Genomic DNA, 24,759 nt, shown 5'->3' on the forward strand with positions numbered 1-24,759 from the left:
GGCACTGTTCTGAGTGGTTTGCAAATATTGATACAGGTACTCCTCATATTAGCGTTTCAGGGGTACTTCTGTGCTTGTTCCCATTTTCCAAATGAGGAAACTGGGGCACATGGAGATGGAGGGACTTGCCAGAGTCACCCAGCTGGTAAGTGGCAGAAGTGATATTCAAACCCAGGCAACCCAGGCAGCCTGGCTCTGGAGTTAATGCCTAATTGCCTTACTACACTGGAAGACACTTTGTCTCCTCTTCATTTTCAGGGGCGGTTCACAGCCTTCGGCAAGTGAGCAGCATTTAGCTTTCGTCTGTTAATCATTGAAACAAATTGAGCACCGAGAAAGTGCTCAGGCTAAAACACTAAGGAGGATTGTTGCTGGCCTTACAAAGGAGTGGATTTCTCTTCTTTCCTCCAATTTAATTAGTTCTTCCACACAGGTGCTAACTCAAACATGCCTGAAGATTGCATGCCTCCAGCAGATAAGTAGCTTCTAGCAAGCCGATTCAATAAATTATCCTTTGTCTGCCAAGCTCCTTTGTTATCAAAACTACATCCCTAGGTAGAAACGTAAGTTCTTACACATCAAAGTTTGCCTGCTAAACTGGGGACACTTGGTCTGGATCCAATCCCGTATTCCTGGCTGTAGACAGAAAATGAAAAACACACATAAGTCAACTCTAATTATTAGTAAGATCTTCACTTCAGATCCCTTTGGTGTAATTAAGAGGGTTAATAGGGGCAGGAGTGCTAGGGAGGAGAGAAACTTGCAGCTCAACAGGAAGGGCTTGTTTGCTTGTTTTCTGTTCATTTTTAAACCTAATATTTAACTGTTAATCCTAACCCCTTGTGAGTATGCGTTATAAATAAGGAAACTGAGAAGGTAGTGGTTTGTGTGGGTGTCCTGGGTGATCCTGTCCGCCGCTCAGGAAAGATCTGGTCAGATGATGTGGAACACTGATATTCCTCTTGGCCACGTGGCTGCTCTCGTTTTGATGGAAGTGTCTCCAGTTCCAAGGCCACGAGGCGTCTCCTATGTTTTAATATGATTTATTATACACATTCAGAAGGAAAATTCCAATTTTCCTGCATGTCATTGCTTTAATTTGGATGGGAAAAACCAAGGCCAGTAGAACATTAGCGCAGCCCCTCTGAGCCAGGTCGGGTTGCAAGGAGAAAGGGTGAGTGAGTCAAACCCAGAAAGAGCCGAAAGTAAGAGAGGTGCTATGACAAACTGATCGCAGATAAGATGATGATAAACTGGGACCTTTTTATTACCAGCACACTATATGGTTCGTTACAAAACTGTCGTCTCTTGCACAGCCCCTGAAGGTTGATGTGGAAAATCTGAGCCATTTGGAGAGGAAACCTCAAAGAGAAGCACACTGTGATGAAGCCACATGTCAGGGTCGTCGTCCCCTCAGCCACGTACTTTCCAGAATGAGTGAATACAGGTGGCCAGGCCTCCTTGACACTTCCATCTCTCTCTTGAATTCAAGTGAAGAGGAGTTTCAACTTCATGACTTTCTTTGTCTTACCTGTCCCTGTCCAGGCGACCTGCCGCTTTGTGGCCAGCTCCGCTGTGTGAGTGTCTGGCTCTGACTCGTCAGAGTTGTGCTTTCTGAGGATATCCCAGCTCCCATTAGAAGACCTTCATGTGGTAATTGCCCCCATGAGTTCTGTGTTTCAGTAACAGGAGAACTGGCAGTTGAGAGGCTGCAGAGTGGGAGAGGGTGAGGAGCGAGAGTGGGAAAGTGGACTGCTGCACTCCACGATAGTCAGAGGACGTAACACACAACTTGTTTTCCTTTGATGAACAAAAAATGTTTCGTGTGTGTGGCTGTGTGTGAAGGTACTCAGTTACTTGACCCAAACATGGGGGAAATTTTGTGAAAAACCTAAAAATTTACACGTGAGGCTGACTGCAGTGTCTACCCAAAAGAAAATTCATAGTATATGGTTTCTTTTATACAAGAAAGCTCAAGTAGCACCAACGTTTCCCTTTTTAAAAAAATAAAAACTTTCTTTCTTTAATCATAATGCTAATGCATAATATTCTTGGTAGAAATTTTGGAATGTACAGAAAAAAGCACAAGAGACAAAAATCGCCTCTAGTCTCACATGGTAATATTGTGGTTAACATTTCAGCGCATATACCTCTAGCCTTTTGCTGTTTGTGTACATGATACGAAATTTCATTTTTCCTAGAACTAAAGCTGTTAAATCTGTGTGATCTTTTTTTCAAAAGAACTTTTCCCTCCCTGTGCCCATGAATTCCATCACGTGTGCCCTCAGAGCCCTTCTTCCCGGTGTCAGTGTGTGTCTTTGTGCAGAATAAAAATGATAGGGGACAGAGAGTGGCCTGTTTAAAGGCCCAGTCAGCCTTTCCACTAAGACCAGTGCACGTTTTTATCAAGAGGCATGTGAGGTGTGGGTTTGGGTTTTGTTTTTTAATGTTTTTTAGTCAGGCTCAATGTTTTCTACCAGCCCACTGTCGGACTCTGGGTGACACACAGTTTGTGTGGCCTGCTGTCTGATTTCTACTTGTGACTCTGTCATTACCCATTTTCAGCCTGTCTGCTCCCTCACTCGGATGGGTTTCTTCTCTCTGGGCATTCACAAAAGACAAAAGGGAATATAAATATGTGTATACCGCCCTTCATTGTCAAGTGTTTTTTTTGATGATCATGTGATGTCACATTTTCTTACATATTTTGAACAGTTTCTATTTATGTAACTAATCTTTGAAACTCATTCACCATAGAGCTAATAATATAGAGCTTAGGATGGCCGGGGACCAGAAGTCAGGCCTTGGGGTCTGGTGTTGGTTCTACCAACTTTCTAGCCCAGTGACCTCACGCAAGTCACTTTGTTAATTTTGTCGCATGAGATGACAAGAGTACCCTCATTGGTACATGAATGTATGGCATTATTGCTGCTGGTTTTCTTCCGGTAAACACCAGAGACAGAGCCCTTTATCATTTCTCAGTCACCTCCCTTCCCCATCTCATCCGCAGCCTTACCGTCTCCGAGGTTTCTAGTTTGGAAGCCTGGAAGCCTCTTTCTCCTGGCCCTTCTCCTCTGTCACCACAGCCACTCTGTCACTACATGGGGCTTCTTTGCCTCTTCCACAGCACTCAGGTTGTGGCCTTACCTCTGTCACTGCCATCCCTCCAGCTTGTTACCTCCTGCAGGACTTGCTCCTCTCCCAGCTGGCCTAGTTTTGCTTTGGACACTCCATGTTACAGTTACTTGCATACATGTCATACCTCCTTGAGAAGATAGTGAGTTTCTGATGCAATGAGATGAGATGTTATTTATCTTTGTCCCCTCTGTCCTGCTTCCTTGTCTGGCCCTGCTCCTTAATGTGGTAGACCTCAGTTTAAAGATGATTGATTGGATTATTTGCTCTCTCTATGCCAGGTCTGGGCTGACCTTTGAGCATTCTGGCTGATCTGGTAGTAGTGTGGTGTCCTAGGGGGAGCACTCGATTTGGAGTGGGAGGTATAGAGCCTGACTGCAGACATCCAGCCACTGACTTCCCTGGACATCACTTTCCTCATTGGCCGACTGAGGGTAGTAAGGCTCATGAGCCCTCAGGCCCATTTCAGCTCTCGAATTTCATTTTAATAAACTGCTTTGCACTTGATCACTTTGAAGTGGCAGTTTTCCTTCTCTCGGATGAGATAAAATGAATATTTCATCTGAAGCCCAGGAGCCATTTTGCACATGCCTATGAGAGGAGGCTAATGAAAGCCCTGATAGAGACTTGACATTGGAAGAGGGGGGATCATTCCCATCGCTCTATCGAAAGATTTGTCCAGATCCTCTATAGATAAATGAGATAGAAGACTTAAAATTTTCATTCATAACAGTAAAATCATGACTTGGAGCATTATTGAAGTTAATTTTAAAATCATTTATGGAAATGGAAGTATTTGAGTGAAAACAATTTTTTAAATTCTAAGAGAGTGGCCATTAAGGTTTTTGGAGTGGATATTACATTGAAGTTTCTAAGTTTAAAAAAAATTGCTTCATTTTTAAATATAGGAGAAATAAAACCATAGTACTTAGAGCACCCCAGGTTAAAATGTTTAGTTTCTAGGTTATTGATGATTATAAGCCTGACTTGGCGGCTGGGTCAGCAGAATGCCCTTGGAGCCCTTCAGCGCCTGCCTTGATTCAGTCTGCAGGATATGCTCCCTCAGCTCCTGTGGCACATACCCAGCTGTCCGCCTGGCAGCTGAGCACAGGGCAAGAAGGCAGTACAGCTCCCAGGAGGTCTGCACACACCCTAATTGTCCTCTGGCAGGCTGGAGAATACCTGAAAAGACACACCTCCTGTTCCCAACTGTCAGTTCCCCGGAAGTGCCACCAGGGAGTCAGACTGATGCCATTTATGGCCCAACTCCAGAGAGAGGTCCTGGAAGGGGAGGGGCTAAGGGCTAATAACAGCCTTAGTGCCATCCCTGTGAGACAGGCCCAGAATTGTGTCTGTGTGGGAAGGGGGGAGGCTGGCTCCTAGACATGTCCTTAATATGATAATGTAGTGTCATCCATGTCCGTAGCCATGTACAGTACGTCATATTTTTGCTGTGGACAGTGCTTTGATTATCTAGAACTCCAAGTTTAGCCTTCTGAGATTCCCTTATCACTGATGTAGAACTACAAGGTTCAGAGACACAATAGACACAAGTAAAATTTTACTTCAATTTGCCTTATATATAAAGTAAAATTAGCCTTTATTCAGTTCAAATCAGTTCTTGTGCCTTTTGTTTATTTTAAAAAATTGAAATGTAATTCACATAACATAAAATTTACTATTTAAATTGTACAATTTAGTGGTTTTTAATATTCACTATGTTGTGGAACTGTCACGACTATCTAATTCCTGAGCATTTTCACCACTCCAAAGAGAAACCTTTTACCTACTAGCAGTCATTCCCAATGTTCCCCTCCCCTCAGCCCCTGGCAACCACTCATCTAAGTTTGCTCTATGAATTTGCCTATTCTGAACATGTCATAGAAATGGAATCACACAGTACGTGATCTTTTGTTTATTTCTGGTTTATTTCACTTAGCATAGCTTTTAAGGTTAATCCACGCTCTAGCATATATCAGAACTTCATCTTCTTATGGCTGAATAATATTCCATTGTGTGGATGGATATACAGGCATACCTCGGAGATATTGTTAGTTCCAGAGCATGGCACTAAAACGAGTATTGCAATAGAGTGAATCAATCTTTTTGCTTATGGAGGGTCTTGCCTTCAATCTGTAAAAAATGTAACATCTGTAGAGTGCAATAAAGCAAAGTGCAATAAAATGAGGTATGCCTTACCACAATTTGTTTATCCATTCATCAGTTGCTGAACATTTGATTTGTTTCCACTTTTTGGCTATTATGAATAATGCTGCCATGAACATTTGTGTGTAAGTATTTATGTGAACATACGCTTTCAGTTCTCTTGGGTATATACCTGAAAGTGGAATTTGTAGGTCATATGGTAATTCTATGTTTAACCTTTTGAGGAACTGAAAAACGATTTTTCTATCTATTTCTTTTAAATATTTTTAAATCCCTAAATATCACCTAATTAAAAAATTTTAAAGGACGGTAGGGGTTCACACAAGTCAACATACTTGGTTAGAGAAAACACAACTAAACAATAAGTTGAGGAGGAAAATTTCATGCTATGCTAAACAAAAGAAAATGTATTATTTACAACAATTTATGTTATCTCCTCTTTTATACATTAAAACTGGCTTAAATAGGGTCAGTGGAGAAGATGAATTCCCATAGATTTTTAATAGATATAATGAAACTCTGGTAAATGAAGTTTATATTCAAGAATTATCAGTAACAGTCAAGGTTGGGAAGATATCCTGAGCATTGCTAATTAGCTGGAAGAGTTGACAGCCTGAAAAAAATGACTGTTATTAACATAAACTGGAAAATTAAAGGAAAGGTGAAAAACAGACATAGATTCCTTAAAAGGATTATTCTTTGTTCAATGGACAAGAATTTTCTTTATAGAATGATAGCTTATGTTCTTTTTTAATATTAAATTATTCAACTTAGCTTGGGAATCACAGGCTTGTGAGTAATTTATTGAGCGATTATGCTGTCCTCTAGCATGCTATTAAGATGATATTGCGTAACCATTTCTAAAATGTAAAGGTCATGATAATAGCAGTGATCCCTTGTTGAGAGGAAGGGAAGGCTCTGTGATTTCTTGTTTGGTTACACATTTATAGCTTGACATCAATCACACCTGCCTCCGAGGCATCTGCGGCCATCCCAGGCCAACCTTTGAGACCAACCTAGTGAGAGAAGGGGCTGCTGGCCCCTGGGTATGCAGAAAATGGGCTACATCATGGTTTGGTGAAATAAAACATGATTAAGTCCAGCTTCTTTGACTTACTGTGTGATGTTGGCCTTTTCTGAGCATTTTTTTCCTTATTTAAAACATGGGGATATTAATAATCCTTTCCTTACAAGGTGAGGGTGAGATCCAAGTGAGATAAGGGACGTGAAAACACTTTGTAAACTAATGTCAATTTGGTCGTTTTTGTTATAGTTCAGGCCCTCCCCTTGGTCGTTTTTGTTATAGTTCAGCACCCCCCCCCCCCCCCCCGCAAGACGTCAGCCCTTCCTTGGAGTGACTTATTCATAGCTAGACCCTCATGCTCTTTGGAGAGAATTTAGGTTGTGTTTCTTGACTGAATGAGCTGCAAAGACAACAGCCTCTCGTCTCCCTCTTTTTAAATCTCCAGCTCAGGGCCAGGGCCTGTGCAGCTGGCTGGGAAATTGCACTGATATACTGCCCTCCTGTCAGAAGCCGCATTCTTTAATGCACAGGTGACGGTCTCAATTATTAGCTTTTTGTTATGGATAACTTTAAAAAATTACATTAAGCATTTTATACTTTTTTTTAATCCTCACCCGAGGATATGTTTATTGATTTTTTTTTTTTAAGAGAAAGGGGAAGAGAGACAGAGAGAGAGAAACATTGATTGGTTGCCTCCTGTTTGCTCCCCGACCTGGGATCAGAACCCCAACCTGGGTATGTGCCCTGACCGGGAATCAAACCCACGACCTTTCGATGTATGGGATGACACTCCAACCAACTGAGCCACACCAGGTAGGGCAAGCATTTTACACTTTTAAATAAACTACGTTAACTCTTTCCTTGAAATGAAAGAAGAAAATGCTCTCTCCTCATTGCTATGCAGTGGCACGCCTCCTCTTCAGTGATTCAAACGCAAGGTGCTTAGATCCAGAGACAAGGAACCTGGCAGAGTAATTAATGACTGATGGCCATACATTCCTCCAGTGTTAGTGGGACCTGGGGCATAGATCAGGTCATGCTAGATCATGTGAAATGATGATCTTTGAAATTTCTTATTCTGGAATGGTTTCAGACAAAAATCAAGATGATGTTCCTGTTGCTTGTCAAAGAGAAGTAAGGAAAGAAAACTTGTCCCACCTAATAATTTAGGAAGGGATTTAGTGTTTGCCAAGTGGTGTGCTGGTATGTGTTTAACAACCAGCGTGGGGGAAAGTGGCACTGACTTTTCACATTTGCCCATTTCTATGGTGTAAATAGTCTGACCATGGCCAATTTCAAGCTACAGACATAATAACAGTCTCTCAAAATTCTTGAAAAATTTTTAATCAGCTTTGGAGAGCTGGTACAAGCTGGTTCCAGCACACTGCTGGAAATCAAAGGCAACCTAGGTTGTTTTGGAGAAAGATTTATAGGTCCGGAATTCATTATCTACCTTGATTTCATTGGCATGTTCCCACCAAAAAGATGCAAAATAAAATTCAGGAAAATAATTTTCCATTCACAATAAATGTACAAAAGGGAATTGATCCTTGATTTTATGTTCACTGCAGTATCCTTTTTCACTAGCACAGTATAGCACAGCTGTTATCTTTGCTACCGTAATTTTCTGACTGGCTATATCACTTTTTTTTTTTATAGTCTATACATAGAATTAAGTCTTTCAAAAGGTCTTTACATTTTGCCTCCTTTTTATACCATTGAAACAAATGTTTTTAAGGAAACTTTTCTATTCTAGTTTGACTTATTTGAGGGCTTTAAAAAGGTGAATCAAAATGTGTGAAATTACGCTGTGGCCGGTGTGGTTCAGTGGTTAGAGCGTCGGCCTGCATATGGGAGGGTCTCGGGTTCAATTCCCGGTCAAGGGCACGTACCTGGGTTGCAGGTTAGATCCCCACCCTTGGTTGGGGCATGTGTGGGGGGCAACCAATCCATGTGTCCCTCTCACATCAATGTTTTTTTCTTTCTCTCCCCTTAGCCACTCCCTTCTACTCTCTCTAAAAATCAATGGAAAAAATATCCTCACTCCTTGGGTGAGGGTTAAAAAAAAAAGTGCAAAATTATATAAAACACCATTTTTATAATCTTTTTTTGTTTGTCATTTAAGTTTTCTGCTTTGATTTTCAGCTCATTTCAGGATTTTGCTTTTAAATCTGAAACAAAAGGTTCTTTTTCCTTGACTCATATAAGCATATCCTATGAACAGTGATGTCTACAGCATCATTTTCACTTAAGATAAGCTCTGGGGGTTTTTCAGGCAATATGTTCTGATGTGAGATGGAAAAGATGGTTACCCATCAAAGAATGAGTTAATCATTAGTTTTTAATGAATCTGAAAATGTGTATTAGGTGTTTTTGAAAGTAATCTGGGCTGACTAACTTGTTGAAGTTACATAAACCACTGTGGAACAAGCCATTTATTAAGAAAGCTCACTGAAACCTATAAAAGATAGATAGCATTTAGTAATTTTTTTCTTTTTTCTTTTTAAAAAAATACATTTTCATTGATTTCAGAGAGAGGAAGGGAGAGGAAGAGAGAGATAGAAACATCAATGATAAGAGAGTCGTCATTGATCGGCTGCCTCCTGCAGCCCCCCTCCTGGTGATCGATCCCGCAATCTGGGCATGCGGCCTGACCAGGAATCGAACAGGTGACCTTTCAGTGCATGGGACGACACTCAACCACACTGACCAGGGCACCAAGGTGTTATTTCAACATGTAATCAATATTAAATATCACTGAGGTGTTTTGCATTCTCTTTTTCACATTAAGTGTTTGAAATCAGTGTATATTTTACACTTAAAGTGCGTCTCTACTTGGAGGAGCCACATTTCAAACCTGAAAGTGAGTGACTAACAGCTGCCATGTTGGGCAGTGCAGCTCTATAGAAGAGGTTTAATGCTTATCTGACATGTAAATATTATATTTATACATTCATAGAAAATGATTTGAATTTCCTTATAAACTTTAGCTCTCAACTAAAGTTTTAGTCTTAGTAGCTGAATCCAAAATCATTTATTTGTTGCATCTTTTTCTTTTGATTTCTGACTCTTCAGTAAATTTTATAGAAAAATAAGGATCCCCACAGATGTAAATGTTGCTCTTTTCACTTTTTAAAACACCCAGTTTTAAACAAATAATTTTGTACACATATGGCACTTACTAAAATCATGGCCGGCTTGGTGGGACAAAATTGGTACATAAGCCTTCTTATTCAACTGTTTTGTAAATACTTCACACCTGATCTTAAAACAAAAATCAATTTTATTTAAAATGAGGCAGATGTTTTTCATAGTTACTTTATGTGTGACAGGTCCCCTTTCAATATGAAATTGTTAGGTTTAAGTCTGCTGTCTTTGTCCCTGTGAAATTTTGCCCATGAATTTATAGCCTGAACATGTAAATGACTCCTCCACCTGGGTAGCTATTGTACTTCCCTCACCTTGACCCCCATGAAGGCGGCTCTGGCCCCCCCCAATCCAACCCTCCCCCTGCCCCCTACCTGCTGCCCACCCAAGGAGACCTAGAGTCATCCAGCTTCTTCGGGCCCCTGTCTTCCAACTAGACATCCTGAGTGCCCTGCGGAGAAGACCTTCCAACTCTCTGGAACTGGGTGGCAGAGAGGTGCTGCTGTGGTGGTGGAGAAAGACCTCCCTTCCCTTCGAAGACGCCACCCCAGGGCGGTGCTAGAGAGGGCCTTTCTAACCAGCCTGCGCCCAGACCGTCAGAAAGCCCAGCTGCGCCTGTTCAGGCCTGAGGGCTGACGAGGCTGAGGGCGAGCTGGAGTTCGCTCCCCCGCAGCAGCCCCCTCCCTCCGGCTCTGGGGAGCATCTCCTTCTGCCCAGCCCGTCGCCTGTTGCTATTCTGCAGCCCTGCCGCGGGGCCCTGCCGCCTCTGCACCGAGCTCTCTGGCAGACAAGGCAGGCTCTGCACCGAGCTCTCTGGCAGACAAGGCAGGCTCTCGCTCTCACCTCCGCTGCCTCCTTTACCTTCTTTCCCAGTGACCTACACACATAGCACTTTTGAGAAGCTGACTGAGATCCCGCTTATTAATAATGACAGATTATGCAGTGATTGCCAAGCACTTTTCTCTTGGAACAGGGCAGCAATTTTTAATCTGTTGTCCCCTATGAACACTGCAAGCCCCACCCCAATCCACTGATGTGTGACTGTATTTGTGTATAAAAACATGTGTACACAGCGTTCATCAGATCACAGTGCCTGCAATCCTGAAAATGTTAGGAAACGCTGGAATCGTGTTCTGCCCATGTCCTTCCACTGTACAGGTTTACAAACACAGCACCCCCTAGAACCCCGTGCTCTGCAGCCGGGGGGCCAGCGGGCTCCTCGTCCTCCCTGCCTCCTTAGAGCCTAGCCGCCCTGCTTTCTCCAGTGCTCTGTCCCTTCACCCGACTTCTGGACTGGGACTATTTTACCACTAGCATTTGTTTTGTGCTTTGGTTTGTTTATCTGGAATGACTCCAGTTCTTTTTTTTAACTTTTGAAGGACAATCTTAACACAGACATAAGACAATCTTTAACATGAAAAATAAACCAGTGCCCAGAGGATTAGGGGTGTGCGATAAAAGTGCTGTGAAATCAATTAAATAATAGGGCGTTGTATTGTTACATAATTAGAAGTCATTCTCCTTTTACTCAGATCTCTCAGCTTCAGCCTTAACCACAGTCCCTCTATTTATAGACTCCAGTTACTGGAAAGTGGGAGGAGGGTCCCTTTTGGCTCCCAGAATGAGCTATTCCCCTTTGTAGCCATTCTTTTCAGCGCTTCATAGTGAAAAGTTACCTGGGATAAAACATCTGTATTTAATCTGAGGTCAGCCATTTATAGGCTCACCTGTGTGACCTGGGACAAAACATAACCTTTCTAAGTCTTTGTTTCCTCATTTGAAAAATGGGGGAATAAATTTGATTACAAGTATAAAAGCATTATTCATACTTCCTAGAATATAATAAATATTCAGGGGATTGTCCCTTCTCTCATCTTTCTCACTCAAGCATCTGGGTCTTAGCTATTGCAGCCTGCACTTCCTCGCTTTTCAATTAATTGCCTCTCTTTGATTTAATCTCCTTCTACCATGTTTTCTTCCTACAGCATTAGTGCATTATTAATGATTAATGAATATTGGGACAGTTATGAGACTCTTTAGTCACCTTAAAGGATCAGATAAAGTAAAACTTGAGGTTAGACATAACCTCATCATATGTGTTGCACTTAAATATAATGATTTTTCTCAAAATTGTCTTAAAAAGCAAATATGATTGGCCAAAATCTGACACGTTGGTTGGTAATGTTGGAGAGAAAGCCAAAGCTTTTTAAAGGTTTTTCCTCAAAATAAGTTTATTTGGACCCTGAACTGTGTTTAGAGACCTCCCTTTCCATTTCTTCAGCCATGACCCTCAGTTAACTCTCGGAGCTGTCCCTGCTCATGAGCTCTCCCTGAGGTCCCTGAGGTCCCTGAGGTTGGGGAGGGAGGGGAAAGCGTGCTAATCCTAACTCTTCCCTTCCCCTTTGAACCCCAGCTAACTCCTGTCAGCTCCCATATGTGAGACACACTCTTGACTTTGTAGCCCCTGGATAAAGGGAAGAAAAAAAAGAGAAACCGAAAACTGACTTCAGAACTTTATAGTTTTATCAGAATAACTCTAACACCAAATACTAATGTTTGTAAACGGCACTTCATTTTTATCTGTTGAAGATAAATGGGTGATAATATTTTGTAAATGATTAAAAAAAAAAGTACAAGAAAGTTAAGTGGGTTATCTTTGTTCTAACAGACGGTATCAGGCCTTGCAGCATCCAGAGCTTATCACAGCTGCCCCCTCCCTCCTCCGCTCTTACACTCTCGCTGCTGACTTTGGGAAGGGAGATTATGGGGTAGGCCTGACATAGTCACATGAGCCCTTAAAAAGCAGAGAAGTTTCTCCACTGGTCATAGAAGAGGAAGTCAGAGATTCAAAACAAGCATTCAAAACAAGCACCACTGCTGGCTTTAAGGTGGAGGGGGCTGCTTGTCGGGAAATGTGAGTGGCTCCCACCTGCGAGGAAATGGGGACAAATCACCAGGGACTGAATTCTCCTAACAGCCAGAGTGAGCCCCAGAACCCCCAGACAGGAACTCGGCTGGCCAGTGCCTGTGGCAGCCTGAGCAGAGGCCCCGTCACACTGTGCTGGAATCCTGCTCACAAATCTGAGACAATAAACTGTGATGTATTAAGCTGCTAATAAATTTGTGGTCATTTTTTATGCAGCAGTAGAAAATACAAGGATTAATCCCTGTTTTTCTTATAAGGGTATGAATTCTTTCCTAAAAGGAATTGACTTCTTAGTGTTGAAAGCCTCATTCAGACAGTCAGTCATAAGAAATAGATATTGAGTATCTCCGTTTTGCCCAGACCTGTCCTAGATGCTGGGGATAGTTACCAAGGCATGACTTCTGTCTAGTGCGAGAAAACAGAGGCACAAACAGGTAGGAACGGTACCGTGTGGTCAGGGCATAAGGAGTCATGTCCCAGGGGCTGTAAATACAGAGCAGATGGTGAGTGGACAGGAGGGCGTGACACAGGCTTCTTAGCACTGAGGGTGCAGATCCACCTTCCTGGCTATTGTATGTCAAGAATCCTTTTCAAGAAAATAACTCAAAATGTAATAAAAGAACACAGGTGCAGGGTGCTATACTGAGTTAAAGGAGTTTCAAAATTTTTAAATATCATTTAAAGGATGAGCTCTGTATTTTTGTTTGCTTTTCATATTTCTCCTGATTTGCGCATTTAGAATACTGGGAAATAAGAAGGGGGAAATGATAGCTAGTACATCATGGGACCATTTCATCTTTGTAACCAGTAAATCAATTTCTCTCTAAATTCAACATAACCCAAATACTTCTTTTCACTTTATTAGCTTGGATCATCCACAATCAACAACTATTTCTGTCCTATTACTTTACTATAGGCATCGGTTCTTGACAGTATGGTCTGTGGGCCCCTGGGACCCCCTGAAGTAGGTTCTCACCGTAACACTAATAGTTATTTGCTGTGGTGACATTTGCATTGATGGTGCAAAGTAGTGATGGGTAAAAGTGCCGGTGCCTTGGCACCAAATGGTGCTAGTAGTCATTGAATTTGTGCACCACAGCAGCCGCCGAGGAAAAAGAACATGCCAGTGTCACTTCAGAATATCCTTGATGAAGCATTAAAGATCATTAATATTATTGAATCTTGACCTTTGAATGCATAACTGACAGACAAACTACGGTGTCTTCCGACTTTGGTATTTGGCAAATATTTTCTCACAAATGTGCAGAGGCTCTCTCTTCAATGAAAACAATTGACAGTATTTGTTGCCAGTGATAAAATTTGAACTTTCAAGCAAAAATTAGAATTTTAGAAATTTGTGTCCACTGATGTGGGCTTGATAGCTTCTGAAATTCTTAAAGCTTTTCTGACGAGGTCAGCGATGATATGAATAAATGTGATTTCTATAATGTATAATGAAATATGTCAACTCATTGAGCCAGTATTTCCAGATGACTAATGCATAATGTTACAAATGATACCTGGGTAAATTCATAGTGCAAAATAGATCAGTGGACGTTAATGTAAGAGTAGGAAAAGTATATTGATATGGTTTTTGATTCTACATTGCAACTTTAAAAACCTACCACTTGTCTTATTTCAGTATAGTATCAAAAAAGAGGATCCATAATTCTCTGAAAAAAAATTATTAAAATAATTCTTTCCTTACCAACAACATATCAGTGCGAGGTCAAATTTTCTTCATATACTTCAACCAAAATAACATCAAGACAGAGATTTGTCAACAACAAATAAAAATTTAAAAAATATATCTGAGTTCTAAAAAAACAGACTTGAATTCATGTGAAAGCAGATAAGAGAACTCAGTTTTCATTAAACCAGGTGCTAGAAGGATTCACAAAAACTGTAAAACTAAATGCCTCTATTCTCATTTAATGCTTTTGTTTCAAAATGGTCTCTTTTCATAGAAATATTTTTATGTTAACATGTAAGGGGTTTGTAATTTTTAAATGAATTAATAAATATTTTTAAATTTCTTATTTAAATTTCTAGTATGAATATTTATAAATAAACCAACACAAAAGATCATTGGGATCCTCAATAATTTTTAAGTATTAAGGTGCTATGAGAACAAAAAAGTTTCAGAACTGCTGCAAGAGATTTTTTTTAATGAATAAACATAGATTATCTATTAAATTATAATCTACTAGACGAAATAAAGCAAGCACATAGAAAACCTATGTGTATATGAATCCATAGCAAGTTCTAAGCCAGAATGTTATGTATGGTTTAAGGTTTCAAGCGTAGGGTGCCAATTATAATGAATCTTGAAGGGTGGGAGGGATTTCACAAGCAGTGATGAGAGGGAAGGTGTTGAGATCACAGATGCTTTAGACTAAAAGTTTGTTGGCAGAATAGGGAAGGGGGAGTTTGGTGGGGAATTCACCTGAAAGAAAGCATAGTTCTAAATTCTAAAACTTAGTCTTAGAGATGAGTAATTTGAATGTTGGGGAGCAGAGTAATTTATTTATTGGCTCTTTTTTTCCCCCTCTTTCCTTTATCCATTCCACAAATATTTTATTGGGCATATATTATGAGCTGGGACCTGAGTTAAAGGTTTTATTTGCTTTGCTCATTAATCCTCACCTTAATCCTGTGAGGTAATATTTCGCCCATTTTATGTATAAGGAAACTGAGATTCTGAAAATTACGTGAATTACCTAAGCATAGAAATGAAATGGCATTTAAATGTTTGGGATTTGAACTCTGCCTCCAGTGCTCATGTACTTGAATATTAAACTATATTATTACTCATCTCTCCCACTTGGCAATCAGAGGATGTCAGGACTGTCTGTTTTTAATTCTGTAGGGGTACAAGCTATAGACTTCAGCGTCACTGACTTGAGTCAAATCCTGTGTCTGCTACTTAACATCTGTGTGATCTTGTATAAATTACTTACGCCTCAGAACCTTGGTTTTCTTCCCTATAAAACAGAAATCTTAACACCTAACTTAGGGGTGGTTTCAGGATTGAATGAGGTAATGTATGGAAATCATCACTTTATAGAGAACTGGGTAAATTGTGGTGGTACACACCTTTTCTTTTCAGCAGCTCTTCCAGCATCTGTTTGTAGTCCTGCTAGTGACATCAGTCTTCCCTGAGCGGTCAGTTGTTCTGTCCAGATGCTTCATGGCAGGCCACACTCACCTGGCTTGCAACAGAGGTGCTTTGGAACAGAAGTGGAGGGAGGAGCTGAGTGGTGAGCTGTGTGGGGTGGGAAGAGCAGGGACTTGGTATCAGACAATGCCAGCACAAGTCCTCTCACTCGTTATTACCGAGCTCTGTGTCCAAAAGGACTCAGCCCTCTCATCTATAAACACAGTGCCATTGCCCACTTCTGTGGATGACTGCCAGAGACCACAAAGGCACAGCCATAAGGACAGGCACTTAGATGTACATCCACATTCCTTCCTTTCCCTGTGACATGTTCCTTCCCTTCTTAAGAGAACATCCCAGGAGTCCAATGCTGGGACTCCTTGTCTCCAGAGTTGGACTCATGGGATATTTGTCCTTTGCAAACCTTGCGACATGACCAGTTCCTGCTCAGGAAGGCCTCAGAGCCCGGGGCCTCATCGTTGTCTGAAAAGAGCTCCTGCATCACAAGCAGTGGTGGTCTCCCATTTGAAAGCCACATGAGACCTGAATCAGGTGTTGAACTTTGGTGAGGCTTAGGAAACGTTTCCAGGACTAAATGTTACTTTGGAGGTCTCATTAGCACAAGGGCCATTATGTCCTTTCGGAGTGAATCAGACCTGCTCCTCTGTGTGGGAAGCTCAGATTCTCACAGGAGGAGGGCAGGCACGACGTGAAATCACACGGCTTCTACCTCACGAGTACCAGACTTCCTGAGAGTGTAATAAAAAGTTAAATGCCCCCGTAACGGCTGAGGCCAGGTGAGAGTCCTCGTCTCATTAAGTTGGTAGAGTGTTAAAATTCCCCTGGCTTCAGTGATTGCCAGGACTGCTGATAAAATCCACAGCCAGCTGAAAAGGAACTCAGGACCTTCATGCACAGACGGAGCCTGTGCTGTGGGGTTAGTTGAAATCTGGAGATGTGCAAAATGGGGACCAGCTACCAGGCCAGCAGGTTTCTCCCCCAATTACTCCACTTACCAGCAGACCCACACCTTAGCCAGAAGGGAGCTGAACCACTCTTTAGTCCTTCCAAGAAAGAACCACATCCTCAGAGGCTGACAGATTTCATGACAGCTTGAGTTACGGCTGGAGGAGTGGGTCTTTTCTGGGAACACTGCTTTGAGGGCAACTCTCAGGATCCCCAAGTGGCACCCACTTCATGTCCGCAGAAGGTGTGGCCTTTTTTGACTGTGATGCCAAAGAGGTCCATACTTGCAGGGAGTAGCCTGGGTGGCAGCCATGCTAGCTTCCAGGAATGCTCTCCAGCCGCGGAGAGAAGGGCCGCGGTGGAATCTGCAGGTCTCACCGCTCTACTGAGGTGCCTCTTTGAAGGGATTGCTGCGCCTGGGACAGAGGCCACACAGTCATTTCATGGATGCACAGCCTGTTACGTATGGCCCAGGTGGGCAACTCAATGTCCAAGATTTTATGAACTTGGCTCTCCAGGCAGGCTGCGTGGTGTACTGGCAATGAATGTGGCCTCTGGAACCAGACTTTATGTCTTTGAGTCCTGGTTTTTGCCACTTACTTGCTCTGTGTCCTTGGGAAAGTTGCTTAACTTCTCCATGCCTGTTTACCTGTCTCAAAGGTACTCTAAAGTACGTGGTGTTAGTTGCTATAATACGATGTGCTTTGTGGGTAGGATGGCCTGATGGAGGTTCTTCAAGTTTAGGAAAGGATTTTCGGCTTCCTACTGAATGTGTGGGTGCCTAGTGCAGGTGGGAGAGCTGTCTTCTAGAGTCTGTCCTTGGTGTTTCATACCCCTTTCCCAGTACCCACCCTTTCCATCTTTGTTATTTTCCCTTTGCACACCTGACTGATCACCTGCCTGAGATGAAAGACTAGTATAACTGGAATGAAAAGTTCAGGGTCTGTAGCCTGATTGAGCCACTTACTGCCATGGGAGCTTAGACCTGAGTTCCTGCACCTTTTTGAGCAGCAGTGGAATTTGGGGGATGACCAAGGCTCCTGGCGATCTCATAAAGGTGGAGTGGTTGTGCCTGCTGTCACCCTGGCAAAATGAAACAAAGGGCAAACATTGGGAATTCCTGGTGCTTCTCCACTGGAAGCTAAAATGTACCTGACTGTCCCTGTGAATGAAAAAGAATCAGAGACTTTTCTCTTTCCCTCTCCCTTATTGGGAAGCTGGGGGCTGTGTAATGGGAAAAGCACCAGGATGGGAGTCAGGCGACTGGGATTCTGGCAGGTGAGGTCCTAGGTGCGTAGAGCAGGAGCTGAAAGGATGGAGTTTCTGTACTACCTGACCCCACTGTATTGAGTGACTCAGGGGCTTCCACTCGCATTGTATTCACAGCGACCCTGTGTTCCTGGAGCTGTGTACTGAGCAGCCCCGTGTTGTTGAAGTGCTGAAAGCAGTCATGGCTTGATTACCCATTCCCTGTGACCTCTGTTTCCTGTTTTAGAAATTAAGGGTCTATTTTGTTTTAAACTGTTGGTTTCTTATAGCATTAACATGATGCGAAGGCATGTAATTAGCTATACGCTCCCATCTCCAGGCTTCTTTTATTCATAGTATTCAATGTCATCTTCTCAGATTTTGCTTGTAGTCTTGTTTACATATCTGTTCGTTGCCTCCAGTGCCCGCACCCCCATTGGCAGGCCCCTGAAATGAAGCAGCATGAGAGTCCTTGTCTGTGCTGGCCATCAGTGCTAACAGAGTGCTTGGCACAGTTTAGCTGCTTAAATATACACACAGGCCCACGTACACATGTGTAACCACACATTATAATGTAGTTACACACATTCGTAAAGACTAGGTAGTCACTCGATTACTCCTTCCCCCTCCCTCCGCCCCACCCAAGATGCGCCACATTGTTATTTGGAGATCTGAGGACTAGAATTAAGAATGGTAATGTTGTCTGTGTTAAAACTCACTCAGAGTGGCAGTGCCTGGATTCCTGCCTTGTGCGCGCACATAGTGTCAAAGGACAGTCCCTGTGCTCCCAGGGGGAGCCCATGTTTAGGACCGAGGACACTTGTCCATGACAGCGACGTGTAGCATAGGCTGGTTCTGTTTATATGCAAAGTGCAGGTGGCTGGCAGGAGCCAAATATAAACTTCAGAATTGTGTTCACACACATTATTGAGATTTCATATTGCTTTTATTATTTGGCCACAAAAATGGACGTAATCCTTGTTGGCTCTAGCACACTACGAGTACGCTCTCCGTCTTGCAAAATATAAGACAAGGCCAGAGCTTAAATTAAAATCCTTGGCTTCTTATCTCCTTCCCACAGGAAAGCAAATCTGTGTTGAAAACCGTAAAATTAAGAGGAGAGCAAGGATAGCATAATTTAGTAAAAATTCATGGCACCAGATTCGGAGCTGTATGGCTGGAGGGATAGGTCAGACGTTATGGAGATGCCGCCTGCTAATGCCAGTTCCTTAAGATGGTGTCTCTGGAAATAGGAGAGGCATGCAAAATATATGTATGTCCTCAGAAGACTTCTGCGATGCTTATTCTTTCTAACCACCCTCAGAAAATACCTTTGTAGATTGTTTGGCAACTATTCTTCTTATGAGACGTTTGAAATGAAAATCAAAACTGTTATTCTAAAGTATGGTTGAAATATATTCATTTTAGCATTTGGGTGTTGGGATTTTTGTTTCCATTTGAAAAGGGGTTTATAACAATACCCTCCCATCCCCGCACCCACCCTCCTACCACCCCCTGCCTCCTCTCAGTTCCTTGTATTTAAGAAGCTCGTCGGTGTATTTGGCAGACTGCATCATTAACACTTGAAAAGCATTGGAACATTTTTTTTAACCTTTTACACATTTATATGCATAGATGTCTGTGTTGAGGTATATAGAGAAGAGGCATGTGGCTTTGATAATGGTGCTCTATTTCATAAGTGCCAGCGGCTATATGTGCAACGCAAGTTCTGCCATTAGAGAGGAGTGATAATTATAAAACAGGGAAAATCTAGTATGGAAATTATATCATTGCTAAAAACGGGTGATTTTTTCCCCCTTGCTTTTTTTTCTTCTTAAGTTTCTGTTGGGAGGAGGTTGTAATGATAGGGTACAGAGAATTACTATTACTGGCTGTGTAAAGAGAATTAAGTGTTACTGGGATAATTATTCCTAATTTTCCTGAGGGTAGACCTTCTTGTTGGAGGCACTTACTTTTTATACCTAATTTGTAAAAAGCATGAAATACAAAATGATATATGTCATAGTGCCGCCACCATACACAGGTGTGTTACAGTGCCCGCAACCAGTCAGGTACCTACATTATAGGCAGTTTTTACTGTTCAGGGCAGTTTTCAGGCATTTTCTCAGATTTTTTAATAGAGATATTTGCTTTGGAGAAACAGATTTCACATGCATTTTAGTCTGTAGTACAGTAAAAATCTCATTAAATCAAACTAAGTATGGTGAAGGCATGCCTACAGTAGTGAATTAGTGAATATTCAGAATTCATCATATCCTATTGCTCCTAAACTCACAAGGTACTCATTACTATAATGTTTGCAAATAGAGATAGCTCTTCATGGCACTGATTAACTAGAATATGTGTTTAAAATCAGAAACACTTTGTATGTATATAAATGTGTTGAGTGTACTTTCTTTTTTGGAGGAGGAGGTGTGGAGTTTCTGTAAAATCTTTCTCTTAATTAAGTTAAACTGTCTGAGTCTTGTTTATATTACTGATTTGCTTAGTAAGCACTTTTGGGGAGAGGGATAGAATTCAATTTTAACCAAACAAAAAGATCCCAGATTTGAAATCAGTGAAGTCCAAATGAATAACCTGTACCTTTAAAAAGTGTTGTTATGTAGCTTTGGACTTCTGATTTAAATAAATTTATTTTTAAACAAATATAAGATAAAGTATGTTAAAAGTATATAAGATGTTAACAATTTAAAGTGTTTTTACAAGCTATATTTCATATTATGCAGTTAAACTCAAGATTGGAAATTCCTTTTGTCAATTAAGATTTCTAGAAACTAGAGAACATGAAGATGAACTGAGTAGGGCTAAAGTATAATGGATGGTCAGGTTTGATTGACAAAGCTATAAAATATTAAAAGTGGTATAACATGAATCTTAGAGATGTACAATTATAGAGTTATGAATTCTATAAACTAAGGGAATATCAGTACAGCACATTATATTTATTGGGTTGTTTCAAAATTTGCCCTTCAAATTGGCAATATTTATTTATTTGTTCATTGAATGATACTTTATTGAGTGCCTTTTTATTGCCAGACATATGTAATGAATAAAGAGCTTATAAAGCATTCATAAGTTTTGTTCCAATAACTCTTTGTTGGACTCAACCTGAAGAAATAATTTAAAAGGGAATGTAAATATATATGTACAGAGATTCATATCATATGGAATATTAGTAATCAACCCAAATCTCCAAAGGGGAGCTGGTTAAATAACTGACAGTCTCCTGAAGGGCTAGTCATACATTTGAGGGATATTTAACATGGACAGATTCTGAAGAGCTACAGGAGCACAGCAGATGATTTCAGCTATCCAGTCTGCAGAGGGCTCTTGGGTTATGCTGATGCCCAGTTCCTGCTATTGTGTGGCTCTTTCTTCGGGAGAAGAGACAGGAGCTGTGCATCCATGATTAACTGTTGACCTTGTGGTTACTTTGCAGTCGAATAAAGTGCCCGTGGTGCAGCCATCCCATGCGGTTCATCCTCTTACCCCCCTCATCACTTACAGCGACGAGCACTTTTCTCCAGGATCCCACCCGTCACACATCCCATCAGATGTCAACTCTAAACAAGGTGAGAGCCCTGCCTTCCCAGGTCTTTTTCAGTGAGGAAGGAGCTGTGTCTCATCTGGGTGACCTTACAGGTGCCTTTGCTCCATGCTACTTGGTGGATCAAAATACATTTATAGGAGACGAATAATTTATTTGATAGCAATTTTTTATAAACCTGTAAGAATTTGTTTTAGCTTCTTTAATTTTTCAGGGTAAAAAAAAAAGAGAGACGAAAAATCTACAAGGATTATTTTCAAAGTGACAGCGCTGAAAATCAAGGACCCACAATATAAACCAATATGTTATATACTAAAAATTCAATCCTTGGTGCCCCCTGCAGTTACTCATTTGTTTCAGCATGTACTAGATGTTGATGGTAGTGTTAAAAGAAAAGTTAGAAAAGGGAAAAAGTAGGAGATATTTATTTACAAATGTTATCTTTGTGAGCCTTTAGTGATGTCTTTTGGTCTCATCTATATCCCTGTTAAGCTTTACCCTCTTTTTGTTATTTACCAGCACCAACTTAGATATAAGTAATAGAGAGCAGAATCATAACATGAATCTTACTTGCCTCTCTACATGACTACCAGTTCCCCTTCTGTGTCACTTACAGAAAAGCACACTGCACAGAGGTCTGAGAAATTGAAACGCCCGATGGGGGTGGGGTGGTTAGCTGCAGGACACAGAGTTCACGCTCTCCCAGCCTGCTGGTGCCATTGGCTGAGAGCAAACTTTGAGGATAAATTTGTTCCCGGGTGGCCTGTGCTCTTCCCATGTACGTACGCACTTGGACCTCAATGGAATCTTTAGGAGTTCAAATAAGAGATCCCATATACCTGAAACTAATACAGTGTTGAATGTTAACTGTAATTGAAAAGAGAGAGAGAGATTCTGGCCTGTGTGGCTCAGTTGGTTAAGTGTAGTCCCATGCACCGTGTGCCATGCCCCATGCACCAGGAGGTCACCAGTTTGATTCCCAGTCAGGACACATGCCAGGTTGTGGGCTCCAGCCCCTGTAGGGGGCATGCAGGAGGCAGCTGATCTATGTTTCTCTCTCACATCGATGTTTCTATCTATCTCTCCCTCTTCCTTCCTCTCTCTGAAATCAATAAAAACATATTTTAAAAATAAAAAAGAGAGCAAGAGAAGTAAAGATCCTGTAAGACCAAGTGAACACAGAGAACAGACAGGTATAAAATTTGCCATCTTCAGCACCTCACCCTTTGTCCAGCCCTATCTTTGACCTGTGGTGGAAACAAAATTTATTAAGTTTGTGAAAAAGAGTGGAGTTCAGAGACTGGGTGTTTTTTTCCACCACCACTGTGAGCATGTCTAGGTTAAATACTAACACCTTCATTTCCCTCCCTGGTTAAAATAGGCAACTTATTTAGGGACTTAGTTATTATTGGACTTTGACTTGAGGGGAGCCCAAGTACCTTTACTTAGAGGTGAGAATCATCTTTGCAGAGGTTTCCAGACTTTAGTCCTCATGTCCAGTCCTTTCTCTACTTCCTTTTACCAAGGACCTCCAAAGAATATGAAACACCAAGGACAGGTCTGGGGATTTATGGTGAGAACAGGAACTAAGGCATTTTAGGAAGATGGCCAAGTTTGAGAGGGAAGATCACGAATATGACCTTGGTTATGGCAAGTTTGAGTTATCTGTAGGGAGACACACTCGAGGTAGGCAGTTTAAACATCCCAGTTCCAGAGCAAGGCCTGAGCTAGAGACACACCTGGGAACCACAAACCTGTAGGTGACAGTTAAACGTAGTTGTAAAAACTCAAACAAGCTATTAACAAAAAGAACCCAACAGTGTGTTTTATTAAGTTTTTAACTATTTCTTCATTTAACAGTTACATGGTGCTTCCTGTGTCCTAGGCCCTGTTCTCAGCGCTTCGAATTAACTTATTTAAAAGAATAAGGATGTATTGGTTTAGTAGTTTTTCTCTTAATTCTAGGGCAGTTCACTTTTTTAAAAAGGCAAGTTTATTATCAGCTACCAATTACATTTCTGCTGTATCTTCTGTTTCTATCACTTACCGCTACCCTGCCTTGTTTTGCCTTACTAATTGTGATTATATCATTGCTTCTCACACTTTTTTCTTTTTAACAAACTCTCCAGAACTAGAGAAGGCCTAGTGGGCATGACCAAAAATTGTCTGCTTGCAGTATCTTTGAAGTCTTTATTTCATCCTAAAAATTTGTGTTATTTTTGCATTCTACTCCATACACTCTTTGTGTTGCTTTTAATGTAAAGATTCTCTTTTTAATCTCTTTTTGTCCTGGACTTCATAGATCTCATCACCATGTATCTCAGGGGATATGTAAACTTTGGTTTGAAAAGAACAAATTTACATGATTTTGAATTTATATTATTCCATCTGAGTACACTCATCACCAAAAAAGTAAGTAAAAAAGCTCACTAGGTTTTCCGCCTTTTCTGTCCTACTGTCTGACAATCTTTTGGCTTTATGATGTAGCGCAGCTAGTTAGAACATGATGCTGAGGCCAGAGTTGTTGATTTCAAAGTTCCCAGGAGGCTAGTTAGCTTTATTAAAAACAAACAAACAAAAAATGTCATGTGGATACTCTAACACTAGATATAACCATCCAATAAGCATAAACTGTTTGTCATCAGAACCTGTTCTCATTTATAAGGAAATAACTTTAAGTTAATTTCCCACTAGGAATCATATTAGTTTTTACCTTCCTGTCAGTGTGTTGGGGTGTGTGTGGAGGGTATATGTGTAGAAATGGGAAAGGAAGATAATGCCAATCATTTTGTTCTACTGATTATGTCTGGGAAAAATGTTAAAAGGAAAGAGCTTTTAGGAAATGCCGGGTTTATATACCTACTTATATCTTTGTATTCTTCATTGTATCCTGATAAATAACAACAAAGACATATCACTTATACTGTGTACCAAGCACTTTTCTGTATTACATATATTAATGCAGTTATTTTTCACAACAACCCTTATTCCATTTTTATTCTGATTTTACAGAATAATAACTTCCTCAAAGATATGCAGTTGAGTAGCAAAATTAATATATCCATACAGTCTGACTTCAAAATCATTTTTATCTAATTTATAAAAGTTACTTGTAAAAGCTTAAAAACCTTTAAGGCCATGCTGTGTAGAGCTTGCAGCACATACTAAGTGTTCAGTAAATACCAATTAAATGAATGATGTGAAAGGTATCTTCGGTAGACAGCAGTTGGTAGAGGATCACACACTTCTAGAAATCTTTGGAAACAGGATCTTAAAACAGTAAGCTAGTTAGAAAACACAAATCCACTTTCTGCTCACGTAATGACTTCAGTCCTATCATGTACTGTGTATGTACCTGCAAAATGGTTGATAATGTTGACCCAGCATGGGGAATGGGTTTGTTTAAACACTTTTTTTTCCAC

General features: G+C 41.1%; 1 protein-coding gene across 5 annotated transcripts in view; it reads left to right on the forward strand.

The window, feature by feature from the left end:
- The window catches only part of LEF1 (lymphoid enhancer binding factor 1), a 108,714-nt gene that overhangs the window by 54,475 nt on the left and 29,480 nt on the right, over positions 1–24,759 (forward strand). For all 5 annotated transcript variants that reach the window (XM_016214500.2, XM_016214505.2, XM_016214498.2 and 2 more), the window contains exon 4: positions 21,230–21,362. In XM_016214500.2, coding sequence (XP_016069986.1) covers positions 21,230–21,362 — 133 coding nt within the window. The remainder of the gene's footprint in view (positions 1–21,229; positions 21,363–24,759) is intronic.

The sequence above is a fragment of the Miniopterus natalensis genome, chromosome 1 (genome assembly GCF_054644295.1).
Source record: "Miniopterus natalensis isolate mMinNat1 chromosome 1, mMinNat1.hap1, whole genome shotgun sequence".
Lineage (NCBI taxonomy): Eukaryota > Metazoa > Chordata > Mammalia > Chiroptera > Miniopteridae > Miniopterus > Miniopterus natalensis.